Source organism: Astatotilapia calliptera, chromosome 6, assembly GCF_964374335.1.
Source record: "Astatotilapia calliptera chromosome 6, fAstCal68.1, whole genome shotgun sequence".
Lineage (NCBI taxonomy): Eukaryota > Metazoa > Chordata > Actinopteri > Cichliformes > Cichlidae > Astatotilapia > Astatotilapia calliptera.
The window spans coordinates 12,970,975-12,993,254 of NC_137427.1; the positions used below are offsets into that span (position 1 = coordinate 12,970,975).

General features: G+C 38.4%; 3 protein-coding genes across 5 annotated transcripts in view; all 3 read right to left on the reverse strand.

Moving 5' to 3' along the window:
* Positions 1-423: 423 nt before the first annotated feature.
* stra6l (STRA6-like) lies at positions 424-8,719 on the reverse strand. Its single transcript, XM_026170395.2, has 18 exons — positions 8,338-8,719; positions 7,844-7,916; positions 6,990-7,090; positions 6,294-6,424; positions 6,089-6,209; positions 5,820-5,865; positions 5,534-5,659; positions 4,797-4,870; positions 4,045-4,153; positions 3,763-3,916; positions 3,404-3,479; positions 3,187-3,268; positions 3,028-3,076; positions 2,654-2,771; positions 2,434-2,553; positions 1,867-2,030; positions 1,316-1,459; positions 424-1,199 (listed from the first exon to the last, which is right to left on the reverse strand). The coding sequence occupies exons 1-18, from the start codon at positions 8,361-8,363 to the stop codon at positions 979-981; spliced, it is 1,935 nt and encodes a 644-aa protein (XP_026026180.1). The 5' UTR covers positions 8,364-8,719; the 3' UTR covers positions 424-978.
* Positions 8,720-8,902: 183 nt separating this feature from the next.
* spink4 (serine peptidase inhibitor, Kazal type 4) lies at positions 8,903-10,891 on the reverse strand. Its single transcript, XM_026170396.2, has 4 exons — positions 10,670-10,891; positions 10,071-10,102; positions 9,808-9,920; positions 8,903-9,054 (listed from the first exon to the last, which is right to left on the reverse strand). Exons 1-4 carry the CDS (start codon positions 10,719-10,721, stop codon positions 9,009-9,011), a joined length of 243 nt encoding a protein of 80 aa, XP_026026181.1. The 5' UTR covers positions 10,722-10,891; the 3' UTR covers positions 8,903-9,008.
* Positions 10,892-11,037: 146 nt separating this feature from the next.
* The window catches only part of LOC113023919 (phospholipid-transporting ATPase ABCA1-like), a 35,957-nt gene continuing 24,714 nt past the window's right edge, over positions 11,038-22,280 (reverse strand). For 2 of the 3 annotated variants that reach the window (XM_026170391.2, XM_026170392.2), the window contains exons 20-49: positions 22,124-22,255; positions 21,891-22,030; positions 21,643-21,780; positions 21,299-21,528; positions 21,049-21,121; positions 20,701-20,903; positions 20,522-20,573; positions 20,191-20,304; positions 19,807-19,955; positions 19,472-19,596; positions 19,126-19,224; positions 18,797-18,986; positions 18,416-18,510; positions 18,272-18,304; positions 18,054-18,159; positions 17,745-17,819; positions 16,997-17,166; positions 16,722-16,899; positions 16,481-16,596; positions 16,241-16,385; positions 15,979-16,102; positions 15,741-15,870; positions 15,449-15,632; positions 15,219-15,325; positions 14,929-15,070; positions 14,597-14,731; positions 14,365-14,468; positions 14,159-14,251; positions 13,695-13,938; positions 11,038-13,603 (exon numbers count right to left, since the gene is read on the reverse strand). In XM_026170391.2, the coding sequence (XP_026026176.2) occupies positions 13,460-13,603; positions 13,695-13,938; positions 14,159-14,251; positions 14,365-14,468; positions 14,597-14,731; positions 14,929-15,070; positions 15,219-15,325; positions 15,449-15,632; positions 15,741-15,870; positions 15,979-16,102; positions 16,241-16,385; positions 16,481-16,596; positions 16,722-16,899; positions 16,997-17,166; positions 17,745-17,819; positions 18,054-18,159; positions 18,272-18,304; positions 18,416-18,510; positions 18,797-18,986; positions 19,126-19,224; positions 19,472-19,596; positions 19,807-19,955; positions 20,191-20,304; positions 20,522-20,573; positions 20,701-20,903; positions 21,049-21,121; positions 21,299-21,528; positions 21,643-21,780; positions 21,891-22,030; positions 22,124-22,255 (3,970 nt within the window). In that variant the 3' untranslated portion in view covers positions 11,038-13,459. The remainder of the gene's footprint in view (positions 13,604-13,694; positions 13,939-14,158; positions 14,252-14,364; positions 14,469-14,596; positions 14,732-14,928; positions 15,071-15,218; positions 15,326-15,448; positions 15,633-15,740; positions 15,871-15,978; positions 16,103-16,240; positions 16,386-16,480; positions 16,597-16,721; positions 16,900-16,996; positions 17,167-17,744; positions 17,820-18,053; positions 18,160-18,271; positions 18,305-18,415; positions 18,511-18,796; positions 18,987-19,125; positions 19,225-19,471; positions 19,597-19,806; positions 19,956-20,190; positions 20,305-20,521; positions 20,574-20,700; positions 20,904-21,048; positions 21,122-21,298; positions 21,529-21,642; positions 21,781-21,890; positions 22,031-22,123; positions 22,256-22,280) is intronic. The other variant, XM_026170394.2, reaches the window with a different exon arrangement.

Sequence of the window (22,280 nt, forward strand, 5' to 3'; positions counted from 1 at the left end):
CTTTTTTTTTTTATTTGTCTCGTAAACATTTAGCTAGCTAACACATATTTTCTTACATCACACAAAAAAGGTTTAATCAATTTTTTTGAAAAGCTGCTTTTAAGTGTTGTGGAAAATTTAAACTTTTATCGCAGAAAAAGACTTCACTATTCTCAAAGCAAATGTTTGTTGTAAATTTATTATTAGTATGCTGTTTTGCATCATTCATACAATATACCAGTAATTTTGCATCTGGTATACATTATCCTTGATTAATTGTTCAAAGTATTAATCCAAATAACATCAACTCTAGGATTTCTGGTATCATTTTATTAATTTGTATTTTGATTTTATTTTCAGCAACCTACAACCTACACTGGCCTTTCTATATATGTACTACTATAAAAAATTGTATGAATGCTCACTATTAAACACAACCAGACATTTAAGGAAAAGTAGTGTTTATTAGCAGTTAGATTTTATGCTGCCAAGACAAAATAAAAATAACAAGCACAATAGCTGTGTGGTGTAGGTCAAGTAACTGTATGGCCAGCTCCAACTCGAGATGTTATAGAGGTTGTGACAATATACAAAGGTTTGTTTATCCCTGCATTTATACATTTATATATTTTTTTAATTTGCCTTCACAGCAGATGCTTTCATTCTGAGTCAGGGAAAGAGATGGCATGAACTCATGTTTGAATTCTTATGCCAAGTCTGAGTAAAAACTATGTATTTGTAAAAAACAATACACGCATAAAACCCACAGACCCTAGGCCACAGAACTCCATTAAAAAGAAGTACATTCACTAACTAGCAAATTAGTGAAGTTGTTCTAAACTTATTTATGGCACTCTCAGCTGGTGACATAACAGGTAGTGAGATTATGGCAGTGCTGAAAAACTTCCTTCTGCTTTATAACAAGTTTCCATTAAAGGTCTTCGTCATTCATTGGATTCCAGCTTATATTTTTTTAAAGAACCGGAATCAAATGTGTTATTAACAGTCTTCTTCTGGTGGCAATTTGATCTCTGGTGGCAGCTCTGACAATGCCTGTTGCCTCTGTGTTTGAGATGCCAAAATCCAAGCCTGCAGCACTGTGTCTGCTGGGGGAGATGATGACGAGAGGTGGTGCTTTCTTAGCATGATCAGGGGAGGGTTCCTTAGTAATGTGTAAAGCAAAGCCCAACGCCTCCTGGCCCGACTGTTCACAGGGGGTTCTGAACAAACAGAAAGTGATAATAAAACAGAAGTTTGAGAAAGATCAGATGACAGAAAGGTCAAAGCAGTATAAAGGTGTCTATAAATGGAAGAGACACACAGACACACCACTGACCTGACACATTATTGTCGAATGTGGAGTAAGCAGATGAATTGTGTCTCTGCAGCGTACTTGACACCAGCATCTGACAGAAAGATACCATGACTGGGTTGTTGTGATAATGGTCAGCAAAGATCATCCCAATCCATGTAGTGTAGCCTGGATAAAAGGGGAAATACAATTATCAATATTCAGAGATACAAATTCACACACCATCAGACAGGGTATTGCAGTAACATAAGAACAAATGAGCACAAAGCTGTCATTTTACATGTCTTTTACATGTTATTTGTGAAATAACATCTTTTTTTGTTGTTGTTTTTTTACTAGCTTTAATCAATATTTGACTGATACCAATATTTGCCTTGAGACAAAGTAACTTGTAATTCTCATTGAAATGCTGCCATCTCGTGGATGCATCTGAATGTGGTCTTCTGGACATCAAATAATATGAATGATAAAATTATTTTTCATTATTACTGCAGTATATTAAAATACCAAAGAGTTTAGGTTTGGCTGTGATCTTTTTTTCTTAACTATATGTTTTTAGTTGAATCTAAGCTTACCAGCATCCATGTTCTCATACCCCCGCTGCATAATAGTTCGGTCTATGCGAGACACCAACCATGTTCCCACCACAATGCTTAAAAGAAGCCTCAGTATGCAGGTGGTCATCCCCATAACCACGTTGTAGAAAAAGAAGAAGTAGTTGAAGCAGTGAAATGCCTTCCTAAAAAGGGGGAAAATGTGATTTCAAGTTAATGTGCTTTGAGTTAAATTTTTTTGTCTTATTAATATTTGAAAAAAATTGTTAAGTGATGTTAGCATTGGAAATCAATATATATCTATTAACTATTAAATATTAACTATAATTCTTTATGACTCTGGTGGTCATCTGGTTGCTTGTGAATATGCAAATCTCCTTGAAAAAGTGCCAATAATGCTTTCATACTACTTTAAATATTTTGTATCTGCTATCTAATGAGCCACTTACTGAGTATGTGAGATTTACGAGAGATTTTGGGATTTTTAAAATGCCTTTTGGCATTTTTCTACCACGATGAATTGCTGGCAAATGAAAGATCTGAGTGTTGGTGTGACTCAAGAACACACTTTATATGAGATACACCTACCTGTTGTTGAGGGCTAGAGGTTTCTCTTTGTCTGTGGCATCTATTTTGTTCTGAAGGAAGAAGATCTGAACCAAAATTATTTGAAGAATCACCAGGCTAATTACAATGCAGATGGTCAGACTAAAAGAGACACAGAAAAACATTAAAGGTCAGCCAGAGTGCACATTAATTTATATATGTAATCATAGCAACACACTTATAGAAAGAAAAACAGCCTTACAATATAGTTCCCAGTGTGGAGAGCATGCTAAGCACTTTCCCATTCAGTATAGGAAGAACCACCACGTAAGCAATCAGCAAAGCAAACAGGAAGTGGACAAAATGGACAATCAGGTAGCCTAAAAAAAGCAGAAATAATTAACAACTGTAAAAATATTTTCCTTATAATAGCTGCCTGTATAATAAGTCAGACAGCTTTTCTGTGATTAATTTCATCTATTGGCATAGATTACATCTACATAGATTTGCATTTTGATGAAAGCTACTGTATGAAAATGATTCTTAAGATTTGGTTCTCAAGTCCTAATACAGGATGTCCTATTTAGATCAGGCCAGTTGTCCTTGTTTTGAAAGTTTACGGTAAGAAAAGCTTACCCCACAGTGTGAAAGCGATTTGCCAGCCCGAGTATCTTGCAATGGAAGCCTGGTAAAATTCATGGCACAAACATTTTTGTGTACTTTGTTAAGAATGCAATAATTTAAAATCACTTCAGCTCTACAGTATGCGTGTTTGCATCCAAGTGTTTTGCTTACCACACTCGTAGCAGATCTAGGCTTATGAAACTTCTCAGGAAGAAATACTTTCTGTCCTTTCCAGAGCCTCCTTAAGTGTTTCCTAAAGCAACAGTAAGCTCATTAAATTACAGACAAATTCAGATCTGTTTGTCTGCTTGCTGGTAGTAGAAATGGTAGTCTTGCTGTAAACTAAATATAGCTAACAATCATTATACCCGTTTCTTAAATTTCTTACCTGTAACATGCCAAAACATGGAAGGTGTAGGCAACAGAGTTAAGACTGGCAAAGATGGTGGTGGCTAGCCAGGATTCTTAAATAAACAAACAAACATAAATTCAAACATACATAACTTTATATTACTGTATATTACTTTGTATTCTTATAAATGGCGATGACCATTGTGTTCCTAATATTTAACAAAAATATTATTCAATTTTCTAATAGAGGTTTATTTGGTAATTCCTACTGGCAATATTAACTCTCAAAACAGCAGGAAATAAAATGTGTCTGATATCCACTTTACACATAATATGTGATATTAATCACAGGGTTCATAAATGCTCCCCCTTTAAAAGTCTGAAGGGACTACTTACTCCTGGCCACAACGATAAATTCTTCCAGCTGTGGTACCATGTATCCCAGGGATTCTGTCTCGTTACATGCAGTAACCACATCTTTCAGTGTATTTTTCCAAGTTTCAATTTTGTCAAAAGTAGAACTACTGACACTGTAGTCTGCTAGTGTCATCTAAAGGAATGGAAAAGATAAATGAATATAGGAGTCCCCGCAGAAGAAGTATAAATCATTGAAATAACACCAAACAAAGGGAATCAATTAGACAATTCAAGAAAATCATAAAATATATTTTTCCGTACCGTATATAGGCCTATTAGGGATATTACAACAGTGCCAATGATTCTGCTGGGATACTTGAAGTGGGGGTCCCACTCATAAACCCTCCTTTGGAACCAGGTAAGTGGCATACTGCAACACAAACATGGATGAAAAGTTTCAATTTGTCCTGTTCTTAGGTTCAATAGCAGCTGCAGCATTTTTTTAACAGCACTGAAAATTCTCTACAGAACTGTGACACGTGTGATTTTCAATTAGCTGGATTGTTAACTCTCACATTTTTGGTACTAAAACCTTTTGAAATGGCTTGAACACAGCAGACTGGACTTTAAATCAGTCTGAAACTCGGTTTCTATAAAATGCAGTCATTAAAACTTAACATCCAATGTTGAGTCACATTTTATATTAGAATGAAACTAGGATACCCTGAAGATTTGTAAAAATACAAATACTGGTGACACTCTTGATGGAGGAGATTGAACAACATCTACCTATTCGGAACCATGATAACAGATGCATGCTGTCTATGCAATGAGGGGGGATGTCTATTCTGTTCTCTATTTTGTTCTCAAACTGATCTCACTTTAGCGGCTCAGTATCAGTATGGGTGGAGTTCCTTTTTCTCCTCCATTGTTCTACCTCTCTGACCTGTCTTCCCCATGTGATGTCTGTGTAATGTCTGTACGGGAGGAAGGGTAAGGCTGGGTAAGGCTGCCGGCTGGTTGCCGGCAGCCTTAAACCAATTTCATTCGTGTACACGAGTGGGTGTATTTACCTATGTCCGGGTGTCTTTTGCAGCAGTCTCTTAACATGCTGAACCTGGTGTCGCTCAGTTAGCTCTGCAGAGTCCTGGCAACAGATTCAGACATTCATACTCGGACAAAATTCACTATATTCATAAAAAATTGTAACTTTCTAATCTATTATGAAAAAAAAAACGTTATTAAGATAGCAACTGACATCGACTTCAACCAAGGCAGCTACTATCTGGGTAGTATTCATTTTATTATCTTTGTATTTTTAATGTATGAATTTTGTTTTCTTTGTTCTTTTTTTAAAATGTATGGAAGTTTGTACTGCAGGCTATTGTTGTTTGCTCTGCTGAAGCCCATTTCAATAGAGAATACCTGACATAATTTTTATTGTAATTATTTTTAGTAAAATGTGTATGTGTGTTGAAAATACAAACTACACTGGTAAGAATAATAGTTTGTGTGATGAGGTAATGAGACTTTTTGTCCATTTTTAACCAATAAATCATTAAGTTCAACTTGAAGACCTTGGTGAATGTAAGTCAAATTTTAATGTAATGTTAACACATCCCCACTCTACACCCTTACAAAGTTTTATCAGAATTTAAAAAATATGTGAGCTATTGTGTTTACAGGCAGAATGGGGCACATGCACACACATTTGCTACCAACAACATAATATTCTTGATGGCAGTAATGACGTTATGTTGTACACGTATTTAGTAGGAATCATCACAATCCATGTATTGGTATTTCTGACCTCTTGTTCCATGTGCAGGCGTATTCGAATAGCTTTGACCAGGATGTAAATAAATCGCCCGAAGAGGAAGATGAGGGAGAGCATACGGGGCCACTGGGAAATCACCTTTTGGTATTTACCCAGTATCTTTAAAACCATAAACACAGACAATCATAAATGTGTTCTTCAAAGCTTAATGCACTAGGCAACTTCATAGCTAAATGTTCAGCAGAGTTTGAATGCCTTTAATTAACATGGGTCGAATATTGTGAAAGCTTGATGGACGGTACATTGCTGGGTTTCCTACCTTACCACTGGGACAAGTGACTGTTTCCCAGGCTGTAATTCCTATCCTACAACATAAAAACACAAATGTGTAATACGGTTGTTAATAAAATTAAATCACCCACACATCAACCAGTTAATCTATCTATTTAATCTCCAACTTTTTTTATTATATTTTGTGTTTTTAGTTCCTTTTTTAAATTAACCATTAGTTTATTTTTGTTTTAGTTTATGAGAAGCTTTAAATGATGTTGTAAAACATGCATACATAGACTATGTCTGAATATTTACCAAAATAGAGAGTAGAGTATTCCCAGCACTGCCCCTGTCATTCTGAATGGTGTGGACAGACAGGCAAAGAAAGGGAAATAAACCAAGCCCACTTCTAAAGCTCCAATCAGGTACAGAAAAGCTGAGGATAACAGTCAGAACAGTGTATCTGTCAACACAATTCTTGGAAACTCTACAGTAAAAAAGTAAGAGGATAACAATGTACCTCTGGCCCAGGATGGAACAGTGAACGGGACATAGTTTTCAGAGAACAGGAGCAAGACGCTGCTTGATACGGCCCCAAAGGCAAAGCCATAAGACCAACGATTACTGAGGCTGCCTACAGTATCCAAAGGGCTGAGGCACAATGATTAATAGAAAAACAACCATAAGTACAGAAAAAGCCATAGTGATGCTGTAGTCATACAGACACAAGTAAATGATTCTTAAAGGATGTCAGTGAAACTTAGTAGGGGATATCCCAAAAAGTTGATTCTGGTCATCTGGACGTAGCGTTTTCAGTAGGACAACGGTTTCGTCACCCATCCAAGTGACTTCTTCGGTCTCAGCTGAATGCAGGTTTCCCCAACGTTATAAACAGTGGTTTTGCATAATGACTGAAACTAGCACTACTGACAAACAACGGGCTGACGAGTAATTGTTCCCATTGTTCATCAGTGGTGCTGGTTTCAGTCATGAGAGGAAGAGTGACGAAAACTTTCTCCCACTGAAAACGAAGAACAAAATCAACTTTCTGAGAATTCCTTACCTAGATGATTGCATACTTAATTAATTTTTACACCAATACATTAGTTTAAAACTACAAACTTATGACTGATATTTACATCTCGTTCTATTGTATAATAAAAGATAAGACACTGACTTGAGGACCCATCTGTTGTTACTACTCCTGTTGACTTACACAACTATAGCAAAACGTCGATCTAGGAATGGCAGTCTGTCGTCAATGGCCAGCCTCTGGGCTCGTTTCTGAAGGAATGACAGCACCCCTGCAATCAACACCTGGATGAAAAGATATCACATCATAAATACTATAATAAATAATAATGTCATGTTCGCATCAACTGTGTGAACAAGGAAATAGGGTGAGCATATGGGTCTCTTATAAAGGCTTTATTTGATCCTTATATATTGCTGCACCAGTCAGTGCTGCTCACTTATTGTGGCAGCAGTTTTTTTGTATGTTGCTATGCTGTTACCCTGCATTCCCAGTAGCACTGCGCTAGTGCTACTCGTAATCCTTGGTTACACAATACTATGCAAAAGTTTAGAGTCACCCCAGACTTTCTTTTATTTTTTTTCAATGTTGTCTTCAGTAAAAGTGACTAAAGTTACCATTCAAAGTTAGAGTGCTAAGTTTTCTGTTGTGAGCACACACAACACTTATTCATTTCTTGAGTTAGGTGACAGTTTCTGGCTTGTATTTCTGGCCACTGTTGGGTGGTATAGTAAATATAATTTTTTTTTTGATAACGTAATTTAACACATTACTTGCATTACAAATATTTTTCAATTCTCTACAAAAAAAGTTAATAATAAAAAAAACACCCCACCATGGATAATAGACATCTTTTGAATAAAATAGGCCTGGCTGAAATTAAGTTGGGACACTACATACTTGAGTTGTTCAAATACAAAACAAATTTCAATTATTAAGGGAGTTTCTGAAACTCTGCATTATTAATATGGTCTTATTATAGGCAGTGTTGTAGTTGACCATGTCTAAGATCCAGTTTTAATGAATGAATAGCTTACTGCTGGTATGAGTGAAAGATGCAAGATTAGCTCCACAGACACTCTTTGGTGACAATCCTCATCCGGGGAGACCCTGGAGACACAACGATACTATGAACACAATGTAACATAATGCACTGTAACACATGACAAATTAAGGAACACCTAGTTTGTTCCCTTTTGTTCTGCTGAGTACAAATTAATTTGATAGACTAAAAAGACACCAACAGGACAGAGCCTATTTAAACTAAAGTGCTGATCTGAGTGGAATAAGCCTTACAAAACCTTACCAAAGCTTTACTTACTAAATCAGATAGAGATAAAAGAGCATTTAATAAAAAGGGTTCATAGTGCACTGATAAAGTCAGTTCAAGTTCTGTCCCTGTGTCTTTGTTTCAAACTCCTAGAATCAGTTTGTAAACTCGAACGGCGACAACAATATACAGCTGATTACAACAAAGTAAAGATCTGTAATGTAACACATTTAACATTTAGTGTTTAAAGTTTGTACTCACTCATGTTCCAGCAAGTTTCTAATCATCTTTCGATAAGTTGGTTCATTACTGTCCAGAAAACTTTGTTTCTGCTGTGCTGTAAAGATAAAGCAGGCTGTGGAGTGATCCCACTTCTCCTTTTCCTGGTTTTAGTCATGTGACTAATATGAAGTTGACCTTTGGCCTCAGGACTCAACACTTTTATAACTCTGCTGTTTTACTGTCCTCTGTGTTTTTTCTTTTTTCGTTTGGTCTCGCTCTTTGTCTGTCCAGTCCTTCCTCTTTCTGTCACTCTTTCTGCCACACACATACACTATCGACCACTGTGTTACTCAGTGAAAGGAGTGTAAACAGTTAGCTCACCCAGTTAGATAACCAAGTGTTCATTCACCTTGTGTCTTCACTTTACAAAGGAATGTTACACTGATTCCTGTCTCTAAATAACAAATCTCTTCTTTCTTTCTTCTATTCAGCATTGTCTTCACTGAAACATTTGTTCAATCTTTCGTCTGTTTCACCCTCCTTATTATTGTCTGCTTTGGTGAAATGTGAATTTGGTGGATAACAAAAGAAAATACCCCAAGCACACCGTTGAATGATATTTATTGATTGCGGTAAGTATTTAAAACAGTTGGAATCATTTCACTTGATTCTGATTGGGCCCTTGACAGTGACTTCACCAGGTGTGGAGGTCAGCAGCTCTGCTCTTTGACAATCATAATGTCCACCTTCGTTGATCTGATAAGAAAATAATAACGACATGACTGGGATGATTTCTGTCAAATGACTTTTAGTTTAACATATGATAAAGAGTGAAAATGAGGTCATGTTAACTACAGGTCACATTTCATCTGTGAACAGAGATAAAATGTGTCAGGAGTTACCGGGTCATGAACAAACAGAAAGAGGGAGAAACAGAGACAGAGATCTTTTTTTTAAAAGAAATACATCATCCTAAAATAGCATTACTTTCCTGTAGCTAAATCTGTCTGTCATTTGAGGAAGATTCAAGCCTATATAAGATAATGTTTTATTTTAATCATTATCTGATAATTTAAAAAAACCCTCACATTACCGCAGCATTGACTTTATTTATTTTACTCAGACTCACAATATTTCCTATGTAAGGATTTTATCTTATCTTAATCCTATCTTCTATAGTTTTGTCAGTATTTTTGGCAATATTGAATAAGAGCATTGCTGCTAAATTACCTGTTCAAATGTAGAACTTTATCATTTCCCATGATATAACTATTACTTTCCTAAAAAATCACTAACATCTACATGCTTATTACTCGTAAAAATGAATCAAGAATGACCTGGAAAGCTTCATTATTTGAATCATGAAGCAATTATTTGTCTAATTTATTTTTTAATTTATTTTTTACAAACAGATGGATGTGCAAGTATTATATCCTCCTTAATGCAAGCTTGGGTGATGTTGAAGTAATGTGTGAATACTGGGAGTGTAGAGCAGCTGTGTGTACTCACTGTCTCTGGGCACACAGCTGACACTCATTTGCATAAGTGTTTCCATCGCTGCCACATACAGGAGAGAGGTTCAAAGGACACGCCACAATCTCTGCCGTGTCAGGACAAGTAGGCTGGCAGAAAGGTAAACATTTGTCATTTATATTCTATAATAGATACAATAATACTAACAACATTTCAGCAACAAAGCTGTAGCTTCAGTTAAAACAAATCCAATCCCCGAAAGTACTCAAATATAAAGTTTCTATTTAAAAATATGTCACCTTTCTCATGAGTCCAGACCTCTCTTCTGCACCTTAAAAAAACCCAAAGAAAACTTTAAAAATATATATATATTTAAAATAGTTCATATAATAGTCAAGAAATAAAGAAAGGCCAAAAAAAAAAATTTGGCCTTCAAAGAAGTAACTACACTGATTCAAACTGTGCACTAGAATGAGAAACTACTACTGCTGTATTGTTAATATGTAAAATGTTCACTAAGTGTATGAGTGCATAGAATTTAATAACTAAAGTAAAACTGACACACCTGACATAACAGCCCCATATCGCAAAATGCGTATGCATATGTAACCAAGTATTCTGTATTTCCTATTTATAATGAAGTCAACTTAACTATACTTTACAGAGATATTTTGTCTGTGACATTTGACTGTTGTTTTTGGTGATCAGTGTTGAAGCATAAACCCTTCAACTCAGTGTTGTAAAACAATAAAACTTCATTATGTCAGTGTGCTTCTACAACTGCAGCTGCTCCCCAAACTAACTAACCCCGATCTAACACAAATATAATTTCACTTAAAAGTACCCCACATACAGAAGAATGATTGTTTGTTTAGAATAGAGGGCTTTTCTTTGTTACCTGCAGTCATACAGATGAGCAGAAGTCCCAGAAAAACAACTCTCCCAGTCATGATGTTGGTGGGTGAATAACTCGGAGTGACAGGAACCCGTGAGTATGCTTCTCTTTTTAAAGGCAAATAAAATGTGTGTGTGGTGGGTGTGTATACGTGTGTGGGAACACAGCAGATGAAAATGGACACACAGACGCATGAAATCTCTAGAAACTTAGTCACCAGCACACATTAACCCACACACCCAAACATAAACTGATCTTTTGTTCATCCAGTAGCTACAAACTTCCATGTGACAAGCCCACCCTTTTTTTCTTTTTTTAATCTAGCACACAGGTACTGTGAAAGCAAAGTCAAAGTAATCACATCGTGAACCTTTTTTTTTTTTTGAAAATGTATGAATTTATTACTGTAAAGAATAACTATACATGATGGGTAACAACCACAAACGGCCATAATACTTAAAAATGTAAACAAATAATAATATTGAGCATGAGAAGAGAAAAATCCCTACCTTAGTACTGTCTCGCTCTCTCGTTAACTTGCTACTATCTCTGCTTTTGACTATTTCACTCATTTCTCACGATCACATGTAAGCCTTTGTTCTCTATTTCAAGTTTCAAACAAATCGTTTTATGCAGTGGATTAACTTTGTTTTGTCTGTATTCCAGTGCAGAGATTTGTTTTTACATGTCTCTTTTGCCATGATTTCCACTTTAAAATAGTTGAAATAAAAGACTATACTAAACCTATAAAGTGCTCAAATTTAAAACAGGGGTTTGGTGGGATGGGGATCAGACCCTTTGTGTTGGTAACAGAGTCAGCTCCAGAGCAGTTATCCCCGAGATATTGGAACCCCCTTCCGAGATTCCGCGTGAAACAGAGCACCTGTTATCACCTTAAAGCCTGGATTGGACTTCTGAACTATAAAGCATTACAAGCATAAGTATTAATTGACATGGTCCTCGATTTTAGCCTGGCTTACTGACTAGCTCTTATAAACAAAATATCTCAACAGCTTGTCCTATATCAGAGCTACTGACAGCACAGATACCTTCAGTGTGGCAGTTTATGGACGTGGACAGAGTAGAATTTGGCAACATGACCAGAGGATAGAAAGAACTTGCAGTCTAAATAAGACTGAATGAGAGCACAAGTTTGTTTCACGCTGTTGACAATGAGAATAGGAGGATTTTGACTGAGCTGATGGATAAAAGCACAACACAAACTTTAAAAAACATTTGCCTCCTCCAGATTATGCTGGTTGGTTAAGGATACATATTCATCTTCATTTGGCACAGATACTGTTTGTTCACTCCACTGGTAACATCTTTTTTTTCGACTTGACGTCACAAAATTGCTACTGTACATAATATCCACATCGGCACTGGCTCAGGTCTGAAAAGCTTCCGTGGTACCCTCGCACTGATGTTTATAAAAGCACATCCTGGTCACACTCAGATCTGGCGGCATGCTTTGGTACACAGAAAAAAGGCCAGACAGTCCAGGTGTGTGGCCCATTGGAAAGCATGCACTATATATTTCCATTTGACTTTCAAAAATTCTTCAGTAATCCTTAGCCCTCCTTTGTCCGAACAGGACAGAGTGAGTAACAACAAGCCAGCATAGCAGACTGTACATCTTGTGCATATAACAAAGAACCACAAGATTTTTTTTGTTGTTGTTGTTGTTTTTTCACGATGAAGGACACACTTTAAAACAAAACAGTCAAGTTTCTCTATACACACAAAGAAATTGGGCTTTTTTTGTGCTTTGATGCATGTTAGTATCTGTCTTATACATTCCTTGGCAGCCTACATACATTGTTGTTTTAATGGAGTGCTCAAATTTCTGTCTCCACCAGTTTAGGCACTATGCTGGACAATGTCAAGGACACCAAGTACGACAAATAAAAACAAAACAACTTGGTTAGCAGTTCTTAATTGTTATTTGAAGAAAAGTAACTCTGTCAAGGTTATGTTTGCCTGGAGGAATTAAATTACCTTTAAAAATGTAATTAGTAAAAATTACTATGCTGATGATTGCACATTTGTGACTAAAAGTGGATTGTAAAAGCTTTTTTTTTAACCATCATTTGATATAGAAAAAAATCCCCCAAACTGCGCTTGGTAATGAAAAGAAATCTAGAAAGGTTTGACCCTGAATAAAAAAGCAGTCAGTCTGTTTTTAACCAGGTTAAAAAGGTTGAACAGATTTAACAGCTGGCAGTGACTGATCCAAATTTGTTTTTTTATATCATCCTGATTTCTCCATACAGGCAAATATATTAACACCCTCACTGACCACAGCTAACTACTTTAGGAAAGGGGTTTAAAACTGAGAGATCTTCTGCCGTCCCCTGGGTCTTGCCCATTGAGTGAGTAGCTAGGCTACACATGCTTTCCAGTCTAATACAGCATTAAAATTCTGCTGTCAGTTCAAGTGTTCTGAGTCTTTCCTTTCTTTCTGTCAATCTAGTGAAGGAGAAGCACCTGTCTCCTACCCTCACAGAAATATCTCGTCATCTTAAACATAATTATATATATATTTCTTGCATTGATTTGCATTGAGCTTTCATTGTTTCAGTGTCTGTCACAATACCTGCAGTCTCTGCCTTTTCAAGAGGCTGTGCATTGAAATGCAGGTCCACTGAGAAATGATGACAATTGAAAAAGACTAAAAAGTAGAAAAAAAAAATGAACGCAGTCTGTCTCCCCAGAGTTTAGTGGTCCATCTTTTCTCGGTCGTGGGGAGGGTGGGCGAAGCATTGCAACTCCCACAGATGGTATGTTGTGGAATCAGACACAGCTCTCCCTGGTCTTGTTGTCTGTGAGAAAAGAGTTCAGCTGGGAAATGTCCACTACAACAGCGTCCCGCTTGCTCAGATGGACATCTTTCAAGTGGTCCTCGTCACTTTGGTCCTTGGCAAAATTTACGAACACCTGGAAAAGGAGGGCGAAGAAGAGGAAAAACAAATGAGCATGCTTAAATTGAAGTTGGATGTTCATAATGATTGTTTGTAAGTTTGCTTACTTGGTCTAAAGTGGTCTGAGAAACAGAGTAGTCCTCTATGCTGAGAGCCTCTTTGTTCTTTGAGAGCAGGGAGAAGATTCGGGCGAGAGAGGTGAGGGATGAGGGAAGCTGGTACTGGAGCATGTTGCGGTGCTTCTCCTTCAACGTGCTCCCTGGTAGCTCCCTTTCTATGAAGTCCATTACTGGCCTAAGGTCTGGGTCTGGTCCCGCCACCCGTAGGATGATTGTGTAGCCATCTCCAAATCTAACAAGTATATTAAATATATATACATTCAGTTTTTTTCCCCTGCTATGGGGCTGAAGACCAGTCTTTCCTTCATATGAATCAGCTGACAGAAATACAGAATCAGGATTGCTGCCATATATAGTCATAAACATAAAATAATACCATTAATCTTGCTAAAAGTGTAAAACGACTTTTTGTGAGCTACAATGTTGTGAGAGGTGATTTTTTGTGGTCTGACCTGTTTTTGAGATGCTGCACGCTGCCCAGACAGCGGAACCTGCCGTTGACCATGATGGCCATCCTGGTGCAAAGAGCTTCACACTCCTCCATACTATTACAAGACACATAAGAAAGATATTCATAAGGGGGGAATTAGAAAAAAAAGAAAAAAAAAGAAAGAATGTCCAGGTAAACAAACACATGGACCGGAAGGGCCTGTCGAACCTGTGAGAGGTCAGGACTACAGATCGCCCCTCTTTGATGATGCTCAGGATGGCGTTCCAGAGAGCACGACGTGCCTTGGGGTCCATGCCTGTAGTTGGTTCATCCTGCGAACATGTAAGAGCAGGTACTCAGCTGCTGCTACACAATCATATTTACGAGACAGTTCACTGACTTTAGGAGCTTTAACATTCAGCAATGCTTTATTATTATTGTTATTATTAGTTTCACTGACCAGAAACACAACAGGTGGTCCTCCTATTAGAGCAATAGCAGTAGACAGTTTCCTCATATTTCCTCCACTGTAGCTGCCAGCTGCCTTGTCCACATACTTCATCAAACCCAGTTTACGGATGCCCCAGTCTGCCACCTAGTGGAGGGTTAGAGTTTTGCGTGTGTTAAACTGACTTCTGGCTGAAAGTGTTATCATTATCAGGTAAAGTGTCTAGTTGAAATATAAAATAGGAAAAAAACCCAAACAAACAACAACACTGCACAAGTAGAATTATAGGTGTAGTTTACGTGTAAAAGGCAAATATGTATCACGTGTGTATGCTTGTTGCTGACCTCACAGACTTCCTTCTCGGGCACTCCTCTCAGGATAGCATAAAACTCGAGATGCTCTCTGCCAGTCAGTAGGTCATTGATAGCATCAAACTGAGGACAGTAGCCCATGTTCTGATGGACTTCATCTATCTCTGTGGTTACACTGCAGTAAGAGAAAATAGATTAAAGTGGTTTTTTTAAGTGATATGAAGAAAGAAAAAGAAACCTGAAATGTAACACCTTTTCATGAATTAAGTAGTGTTGTAATCTACATAGTGTCGTATGATATGACGTCTTTTCTTGTCTCTCACCTCTTGCCAGCCAGGTAGGCCTCGCCACTTGTTACCACAGAATCTCCTGTCAGCATTTTGAAGGTGCTGGTTTTTCCTGCTCCATTCACCCCCAGCAAACCAAAACACTGCAGGAAAGAGGAAGAATATATTCTACTTAATATTTCACATTCAAAATGCCATTTGCTAATCCTTAACTGAAAAAGAAATTACTCATCCTCATATGTATAAAAGCTAAAAGACAGCAATACCTCTCCAGGAGGGATGCCAACACACAGCCGGTCCACTGCTGGCTTCTGTTTACGCTTGTAAATCTTGGTGAGCTGTCTGAGCTCCAGGATGTCTGACTGTCCTCCACCGCTGAGGATCCGCTGTCGCTCTCTTGCCACATCCTCGTCTTCCTCTCCGATGGGCTTCAGATGACTAGTGGATGACCTGAAAGTTACGGAGGAAAGGAGTTAAGTCTGAGTGTTGTGATATGGAGAACAAAGTTTAATGCATTTAAAACAGAATAATCACATGTATGTAATAAGTTTCCCCCACCTGGCCTTGAAGCAGAAGTGATACTGAATGAGGACGGTTATACAGAAGAAGACAACACCCTCAATGGCCATTGCAAACAAGTTCTTTCCAACCATGTCCCAGGCCAGAGGAGAGCGGAACCGGTTTTCACCTACAACAGGACATACATTTTAGGAACAAACACTTATTTTTCGTACCTTGTCAAAAACTAATAAGAACACATTTATTGCTGTAGTTAACAACTGCCTGCTGTGTTTACCGAATCTCTCCAGAGCATCAGCCATTGCTTGATTCTTCACCATGTCAATAAGTCCTCTTCCCAAGCAGAAGTGAGGGAAGATGAGGAACACATTCTTCAGGATATCATTAATGCCACCGATTTCCTGAAGGAGGAATGAAGGCAGCATTTAGCCAAGAAAGGTTGAAAATTCAATGTCAGTCATTCAAAAACCTGCAACTCTAGATATTTTTGAGTAATTCCTTACAAATTTACAAGTCTCCTGCTACTAATAACTGCTTACATTGCTTCCAAACAGCTCGAGAACAAATGTGGACACGCTGCCGTTGATTCCTATCAGTATGTTGACGCTAGTAAGAACCACGTAGGCTGTGCTGGGTATTTTAAAGAAAAATGAAGCTGGGTACATCAGAGGGGTGATTGACCATCTGAAAAAAGACACAAACAGAATTTTATATGAAAACAGGTTAAAGATAAACAAAAACGGAAAGAGACAAAGAAATTGTGTTTGTGCCTAATTTACCCATATAGTAGCAGCAGCAGAGCCAGCACAGGCAGATTGGTGGAGGAGACGTAGGCGTCTTGTTGGAAACACACAAAGATGATGATCACCAGTGTGGCGGGAACGATGTAGTTACACTGCAAATGGGATAAAAAAATGTACTTTCAATAAGCTAGATGTTGTATCACGACTGTGGTTTTCAAGTCTTTTTCAAGTCTTGAGCCAAATGAACCTTAAGTTTCGAAAAACTAAAATGACTTACCATATCCCAGACAAAGTTGGCCAGCCAGTAGAGGAAGGGTTGTACTCCACTAATGAAGTGCATGTGTTTAGCCTTGTTCACTCTCTCTTGGATGAGAAAGACCACAAAACTGGCGGGCACAAAGGACATGGCGAAGATGACGCAAATGGACACGAGCACGTCCACCGATGTTGTCATCCTGGAAAAGAAATAACAAAAGACACAATGGGAGTAAGGAGAGGCCAAAGAGATAGTTAAACCTTTGAATTCAGCACTGTAGTCACTGTAATACTCACAACGCGACTTGTGAGAGCTGCTCCTTGGTGAGGTTGAGTGGATGATTGTAGGCAGTGATGCCAAACTTTGTGGGGTCTTTTCCACCTGGCAGACTGACCCGTAGAATGGCGTTGTTCATCACATTGAGGAAGGAACCAATGCTGTGCCAGCCTTTGTTGTTAAACCAAATCTGCATTAAGAGAGGCAATTGTGAGAGTTTCACTTGATGTAACATTAGAGACTAAATAAAAGGAGCTTAGACATAAAACAGCAGCTTGGAGATCAGCTAAGTGTTACAAGTCTGTAAGAGTAAAGAAAGTCTACAGCATTCATTTATTTTACCCCCTCTTGAGCACTTATTATCTTTCCACAGTCAAAGTAGCACTTAAAAAAACCCACTTAGGTTCTAATGTTATAGTGCATTTGCTGTTATTTTGGACACCAAATAGTGCCAGACACCATTTGCATTTAAAATGTGAAAGTACAAGTACAAGAAAAATACACATTACTTGATACTCTGTAAGAAAGAAAACATAGGGCAATAAATCTCACCAATGTGGAGGGGAATCTATGTAATGTTCATTATCTATGACATACTCAACATAAATAGCATGTAGGTTGAGTACTACACATTTTGTGTGCAAGCTGCAGGTTTAACAATGGCACTGTTGAAGGAATTGATCAAGGAGGCTTAACTGTAATGTCCAGAGCCACGTGCTGTTGTATAACTGCTGTCTCGTGTGTGCATGTGTGCGTGTGTGTGCTAACCTTGACGTTATTCTTGGTGTCCAATCCTTGGATGAAACTGGAAAGACTGTGAAAGAAACGATCTGCTGCAGCTCCCTGGAGAATGGGCGAGGCAGCAGACAGAAGAAGTGAGCCAAGTCTTTTTTTAGCACATGTGTAAACTGACACTGCTCAGACTTGTAATAAGATACCATGTTTATCATCAGTACAGCTGTAATTATAACAGCACAGACAGACCCCCTGTAAGAGTCTTATCCCGACAAAATCAAAGCAGGCCATTATGGAACGGTTTATGGATTATGTAGTACATAATGTAATAAAATCTCTTACTCTTTCAAGATGGAAACGTCTCCTCAGCTGAGCAATTGCCCGATCAGTTTCATCTGCGTGGGCCAGAAATTGTGAACTCCTTGCACCTAATGAGAATCCGCCATATCTGCAATAGATTACAGCCATTTTAATACTTTGAAAGGACACAGCGGAGAAGCACTCACTCAGTATTATTGATTTGTGAAGGAACTAAAGATGCATCATGTCTGTTACTGTACCTGAACTCGTTGACCCAGATCTTGTTCTTCAGGCTGTAAGAAAGGAAAAGAAATTACTCAGTGCTTGATAGTTGCTTGAATGAGAACAATTTGCATTAAAAAAAAATCAAGGTAAATAATAATAACATGTCAGAGGAGTGTTACCTCTTGCCAATGATCTGAGCGTAGGTCTTAACCAGATAGTCTGAAACGTTTCTGCCTGTCAAATTCTGCAGAGTGTCTGTCTCACTGAGCTTCATCTGGATACAAAAACAGACAAATCAGTTATTTCGTGTTCATTATTCATCTAGTTGGTTGCTCACACTTATTATATGACTTTTGTTTTAACTGGTTTTAGATTTTATTTGCCATCTCAATTTCAATTATTTATTTATACAGAGCCAAATCACAACAACAGTCGCCTCAAGGTAATTTATGTTGTAAAGTAAAGACCCTAGAATAATACAAAGAAAACAGAGAAAATATAATCATATGACCCCCTATGAGCAAGTGCTTTGGTAACAATGAGAAGGAAAGAACTCTAACCTGTGGTGGTGGAAGCCCCCCAGCTCCAGATGGACACTCGGGCAGCATCCTCTTGCGCCCTTCGCAGCTGCACTCACACAATGGAGACGGATTCTGCATGGTCCAATTTCCTTTGTCAAACATGTCCTTCACACTTTGAGAGACTTGAGGGACCGACCACTCATCTTGAACTGCAGTGCAGGGAATGTCCCTGGAGCATAAAGAGGGCGCTCATATTAAAATCTCCAATTTGTCCATATGCATTAAGCATTCTTCCTGAAATTCTGACTGATTCTTACACGATCTATAATATAGATCTAAATATTTTTCCTAAATGTAAGTTAACTCACGGTATTGGCTGTCCTTCCATGCAGCGTGTTCCAAAGCCAGGTTCTGCTGTCAGAGCTCCAAGCAGATTGTTGGTATGAGGGTCTTCAGGCATGTCATTACTGCAAAGGCACAAACAAAACACATTCCTTTTAATAACACATGCCATTTTAAACTATCTCTAAAAGTAGGAGAAATACATGTTAAAAGAACATCGTCACAAAATTCTACTTAGCATTTACAGCTTTGGTAAGAACACTAAAGGATAGGCAGCGTTATGTAACGTTTTACATCTTTAATGGGCTGAGAAAAATGGGCTATTTTGCAAAACAATGGATTAAAGTTCTTTGCAGACAGATTTTATCTTACCTGATGAAGGTAAACTGTTCTCCATACATGCCAGGATCCAGAGCCAGGCTGGGGTACTTTCCAAATGGAGGAACGATCAGGCTGAAGACCAAGGCAATACACACAAACACTGCCGGAAGCACAATCTGAAAGATAACAGCACTGATGTTAAAAGAGAAAAATACAGCTATTATTTTATAGAATCAGAATCAGCATCAGAAAGACTTTTATTTATCCCCAAGGGGCAATTAAGTTAGTAGTTAGGAAGAGCCTCATGATTGAGCGAGGCATAAACATTCATATAATGGCTAGCACTGTGTGTAGAGCCCATATATGTGGGTTTAATGCCAGTATACCTGGGCAAAAAAGCCCTTCCTAGAGCGTCGAGCATAGAGGAATCGTTTCCACAGTAGTGCTACAAACTGCTGTCTCTTCAGACTCCAGCCTTTCACTTGGTATGACCCTTTGCCATCTGTTCCACTAAGCCAGTCGGTCTCACGGGATTCTGAACACAGACAACATGATACCCATCAGCAAAACTGCAGTGTGACAACATGGAAACATAACTTGTGACACATGGATTGTAATAACTTAATGTCTGCAAATTTGTAATTTTGTTTATATTTATATATCTGGTAAAATGAAACTTTAGGTACAAGCATAGGCTGAAAGATTTGATGAATGATAGCGAAAAAGATCTTTGCTATCACTGCACTTCATGCTGGGTAATCCATTTCTACCTGGGTCACCTTCAGAGTCATTGAAATCAAAGTCATCCTCAGTGAAGGGTTTCAGGCAGCTCTGGTGATCTCCGAACGCATGACGACGACGGGTTCTGGTGGGCACGACTCCATCTGCAGCCACATGAGAATCAGTGAGCTGAGCTAAACTATTTAAATTCCATTGTTTTGTCTTTTCTATGTTCCCTGATGCTTCTTATTTAAGACTCAGTGTACACAGCATTTAATTTCTAATTATTTCATCTAATGTTTACCAACAAATGGTGTTATAATGTAGATTGCATAGGAGACGTTAGGTGTGGAAATGTTGGAATAAATATCCCAGATTTACCTGAGAGCTCAACTGAATCCACTCCACTGTCCTCAGCCACTTTCAAGAAAATCTGAAGAGTTAGAGGGAAATAAATTAAAATACTGGCTAAGGTGAAAACAGACTGCAAAAAATAATGCAAATGACATATAAATATGTAAAAAAGTTAACTCCAACCAAATGAAAATGTAGTATCTTACTTCTTCTAGGGTGGTATCAGATATTCCATAACTTGAGATTCCCAAGTCAGTCAGTCGGTCATCAAGCTCATGAAAGAGCTCCACAAAGGCGCCATCTTTTGCAGCCTGGTAGGGCAAGACATAGGCGAGTTCATGGCCGAGATCCTCCACCAGGCGAGCCTCAGGGACATGCTTGAAAATCACATTGGAAATGAGGGAGACATCTGTGGGGAAGAAAAAGCAGAGAGAGTGAGAAGTTAGTAAACGGACAGAGGTCATTTTACATTACAGCTTTCCTTTTTGGAGCTCAAACTGATAATGTGGGCTTAATTTTATAAGAAAGACAGCCACTTTGTTATTGATTCTTACCAATAGTAGTGGTTTCACTTTCTGGTTCACTGCCAAGACCAGCATCTGAACTGCTTTCTGATACATTGTCCTCCTGTTTAAAAGACAAGACAATGTTAAGAGGGAAGACTAAATCAGTTGTCCTTCATTAGCAATCAGCATGTATATTTTCTATTTTACTATAGTAGAGTATATTTCTGTATTAATGATACAGAAAGTTTTTTTTTCTTCATTTGAAAAAGCTTAATATTGCTTTTTACATTTCTTGTACCTTTTCTGTTTTCTTGCTATAGGAGACTGTGCTGGCAGAATTCCTGCATGACTGTAGTGTCAAGTCATAGTCTCTCTTGACCAGGGTCAGGTAGTAGCCTGTCCCCAAGTGGGTCTTCAGGAAAAGAGAGGAGCCTACGCAACACAGCTTCCCGTGCGAAATGATGGCAATGCGGTCACCCAGGATGTCAGCCTCGTCCATGTGATGAGTGGACAGGATGATAGTGCGGCCTAAGAATAGAAAAAACTGAATTTGTCATTTCATTCTTGGGGGTGGATTTCTTGACTCAAATTCTATGTAAAACTACAAAAATAACAAGCTAAGACAATATCAGAGCTAGTTACCTTGTCTGTATTTGAGCAAGAGATCCCAGATGCCCCTGCGTGCGTAGGGATCAACACCAGCTGTGGGTTCATCCAGAATCACAACCTTTGAACCACCAACAAAAGCCAAGGCCACTGACAGCTTCCTCTGCATCCCACCTAAAAAGACATCAAGAAATAAAAGTCAGAGACAGACTTTCTGTAGAAGCGTTAAACAGAAAATCCCTTTGCACAACCTGCCCACTGAAATAAATCGAATTTAAACTGACCGGACAGGGTGCTTGTGCGAGACTTTCGTTTGTGAGGCAGTCCAACATCATTCACAATTTGTTCCATTTCCGCCTTCACCTTCTCCTCTGAAAGACCCTTCAGGCGGGCGTAGAACCAGATGTGTTCCTCGACTGTCAACCTGCATTACAGCAAGCAACAGTTCACTTAACAGCCAAAGCACAAAAGACTGAAAGTTTCCACAAAAGTCTGTCCCCCAGTAACGCATACGTACATGCTGAAAAGTACGTTGTGTTGAGGGCATACACCCAGATTCTGCCGGATTGTGCTGAGTTCAGAACGAATGTCTTTGCCGAGAATGTAGGCTGTGCCAGAGGTGGGTGGAAACAGCCCTGTCAGGATTGACCTTGATCAGAAACAAGAAGGAAACA

Excerpts from the sequence above, each read along its gene's own strand:
- stra6l (XM_026170395.2), bottom strand. The coding sequence starts at position 8,363 with ATGATTAGAAACTTGCTGGAACATGA. Across the intron at positions 4,871-5,533 it reads GCCTGCACATGGAACAAGAG|GACTCTGCAGAGCTAACTGA; the intron begins GTCAGAAATACC and ends ATCTGTTGCCAG. Across the intron at positions 3,269-3,403 it reads CATGTTTTGGCATGTTACAG|GAAACACTTAAGGAGGCTCT; the intron begins GTAAGAAATTTA and ends CTGTTGCTTTAG.
- spink4 (XM_026170396.2), bottom strand. The coding sequence starts at position 10,721 with ATGACTGGGAGAGTTGTTTTTCTGGGACTTCTGCTCATCTGTATGACT. Across the intron at positions 10,103-10,669 it reads GCTCATCTGTATGACTGCAG|GTGCAGAAGAGAGGTCTGGA; the intron begins GTAACAAAGAAA and ends GGTTTTTTTAAG. Across the intron at positions 9,921-10,070 it reads GGTCTGGACTCATGAGAAAG|CCTACTTGTCCTGACACGGC; the intron begins GTGACATATTTT and ends CCTTTCTGCCAG.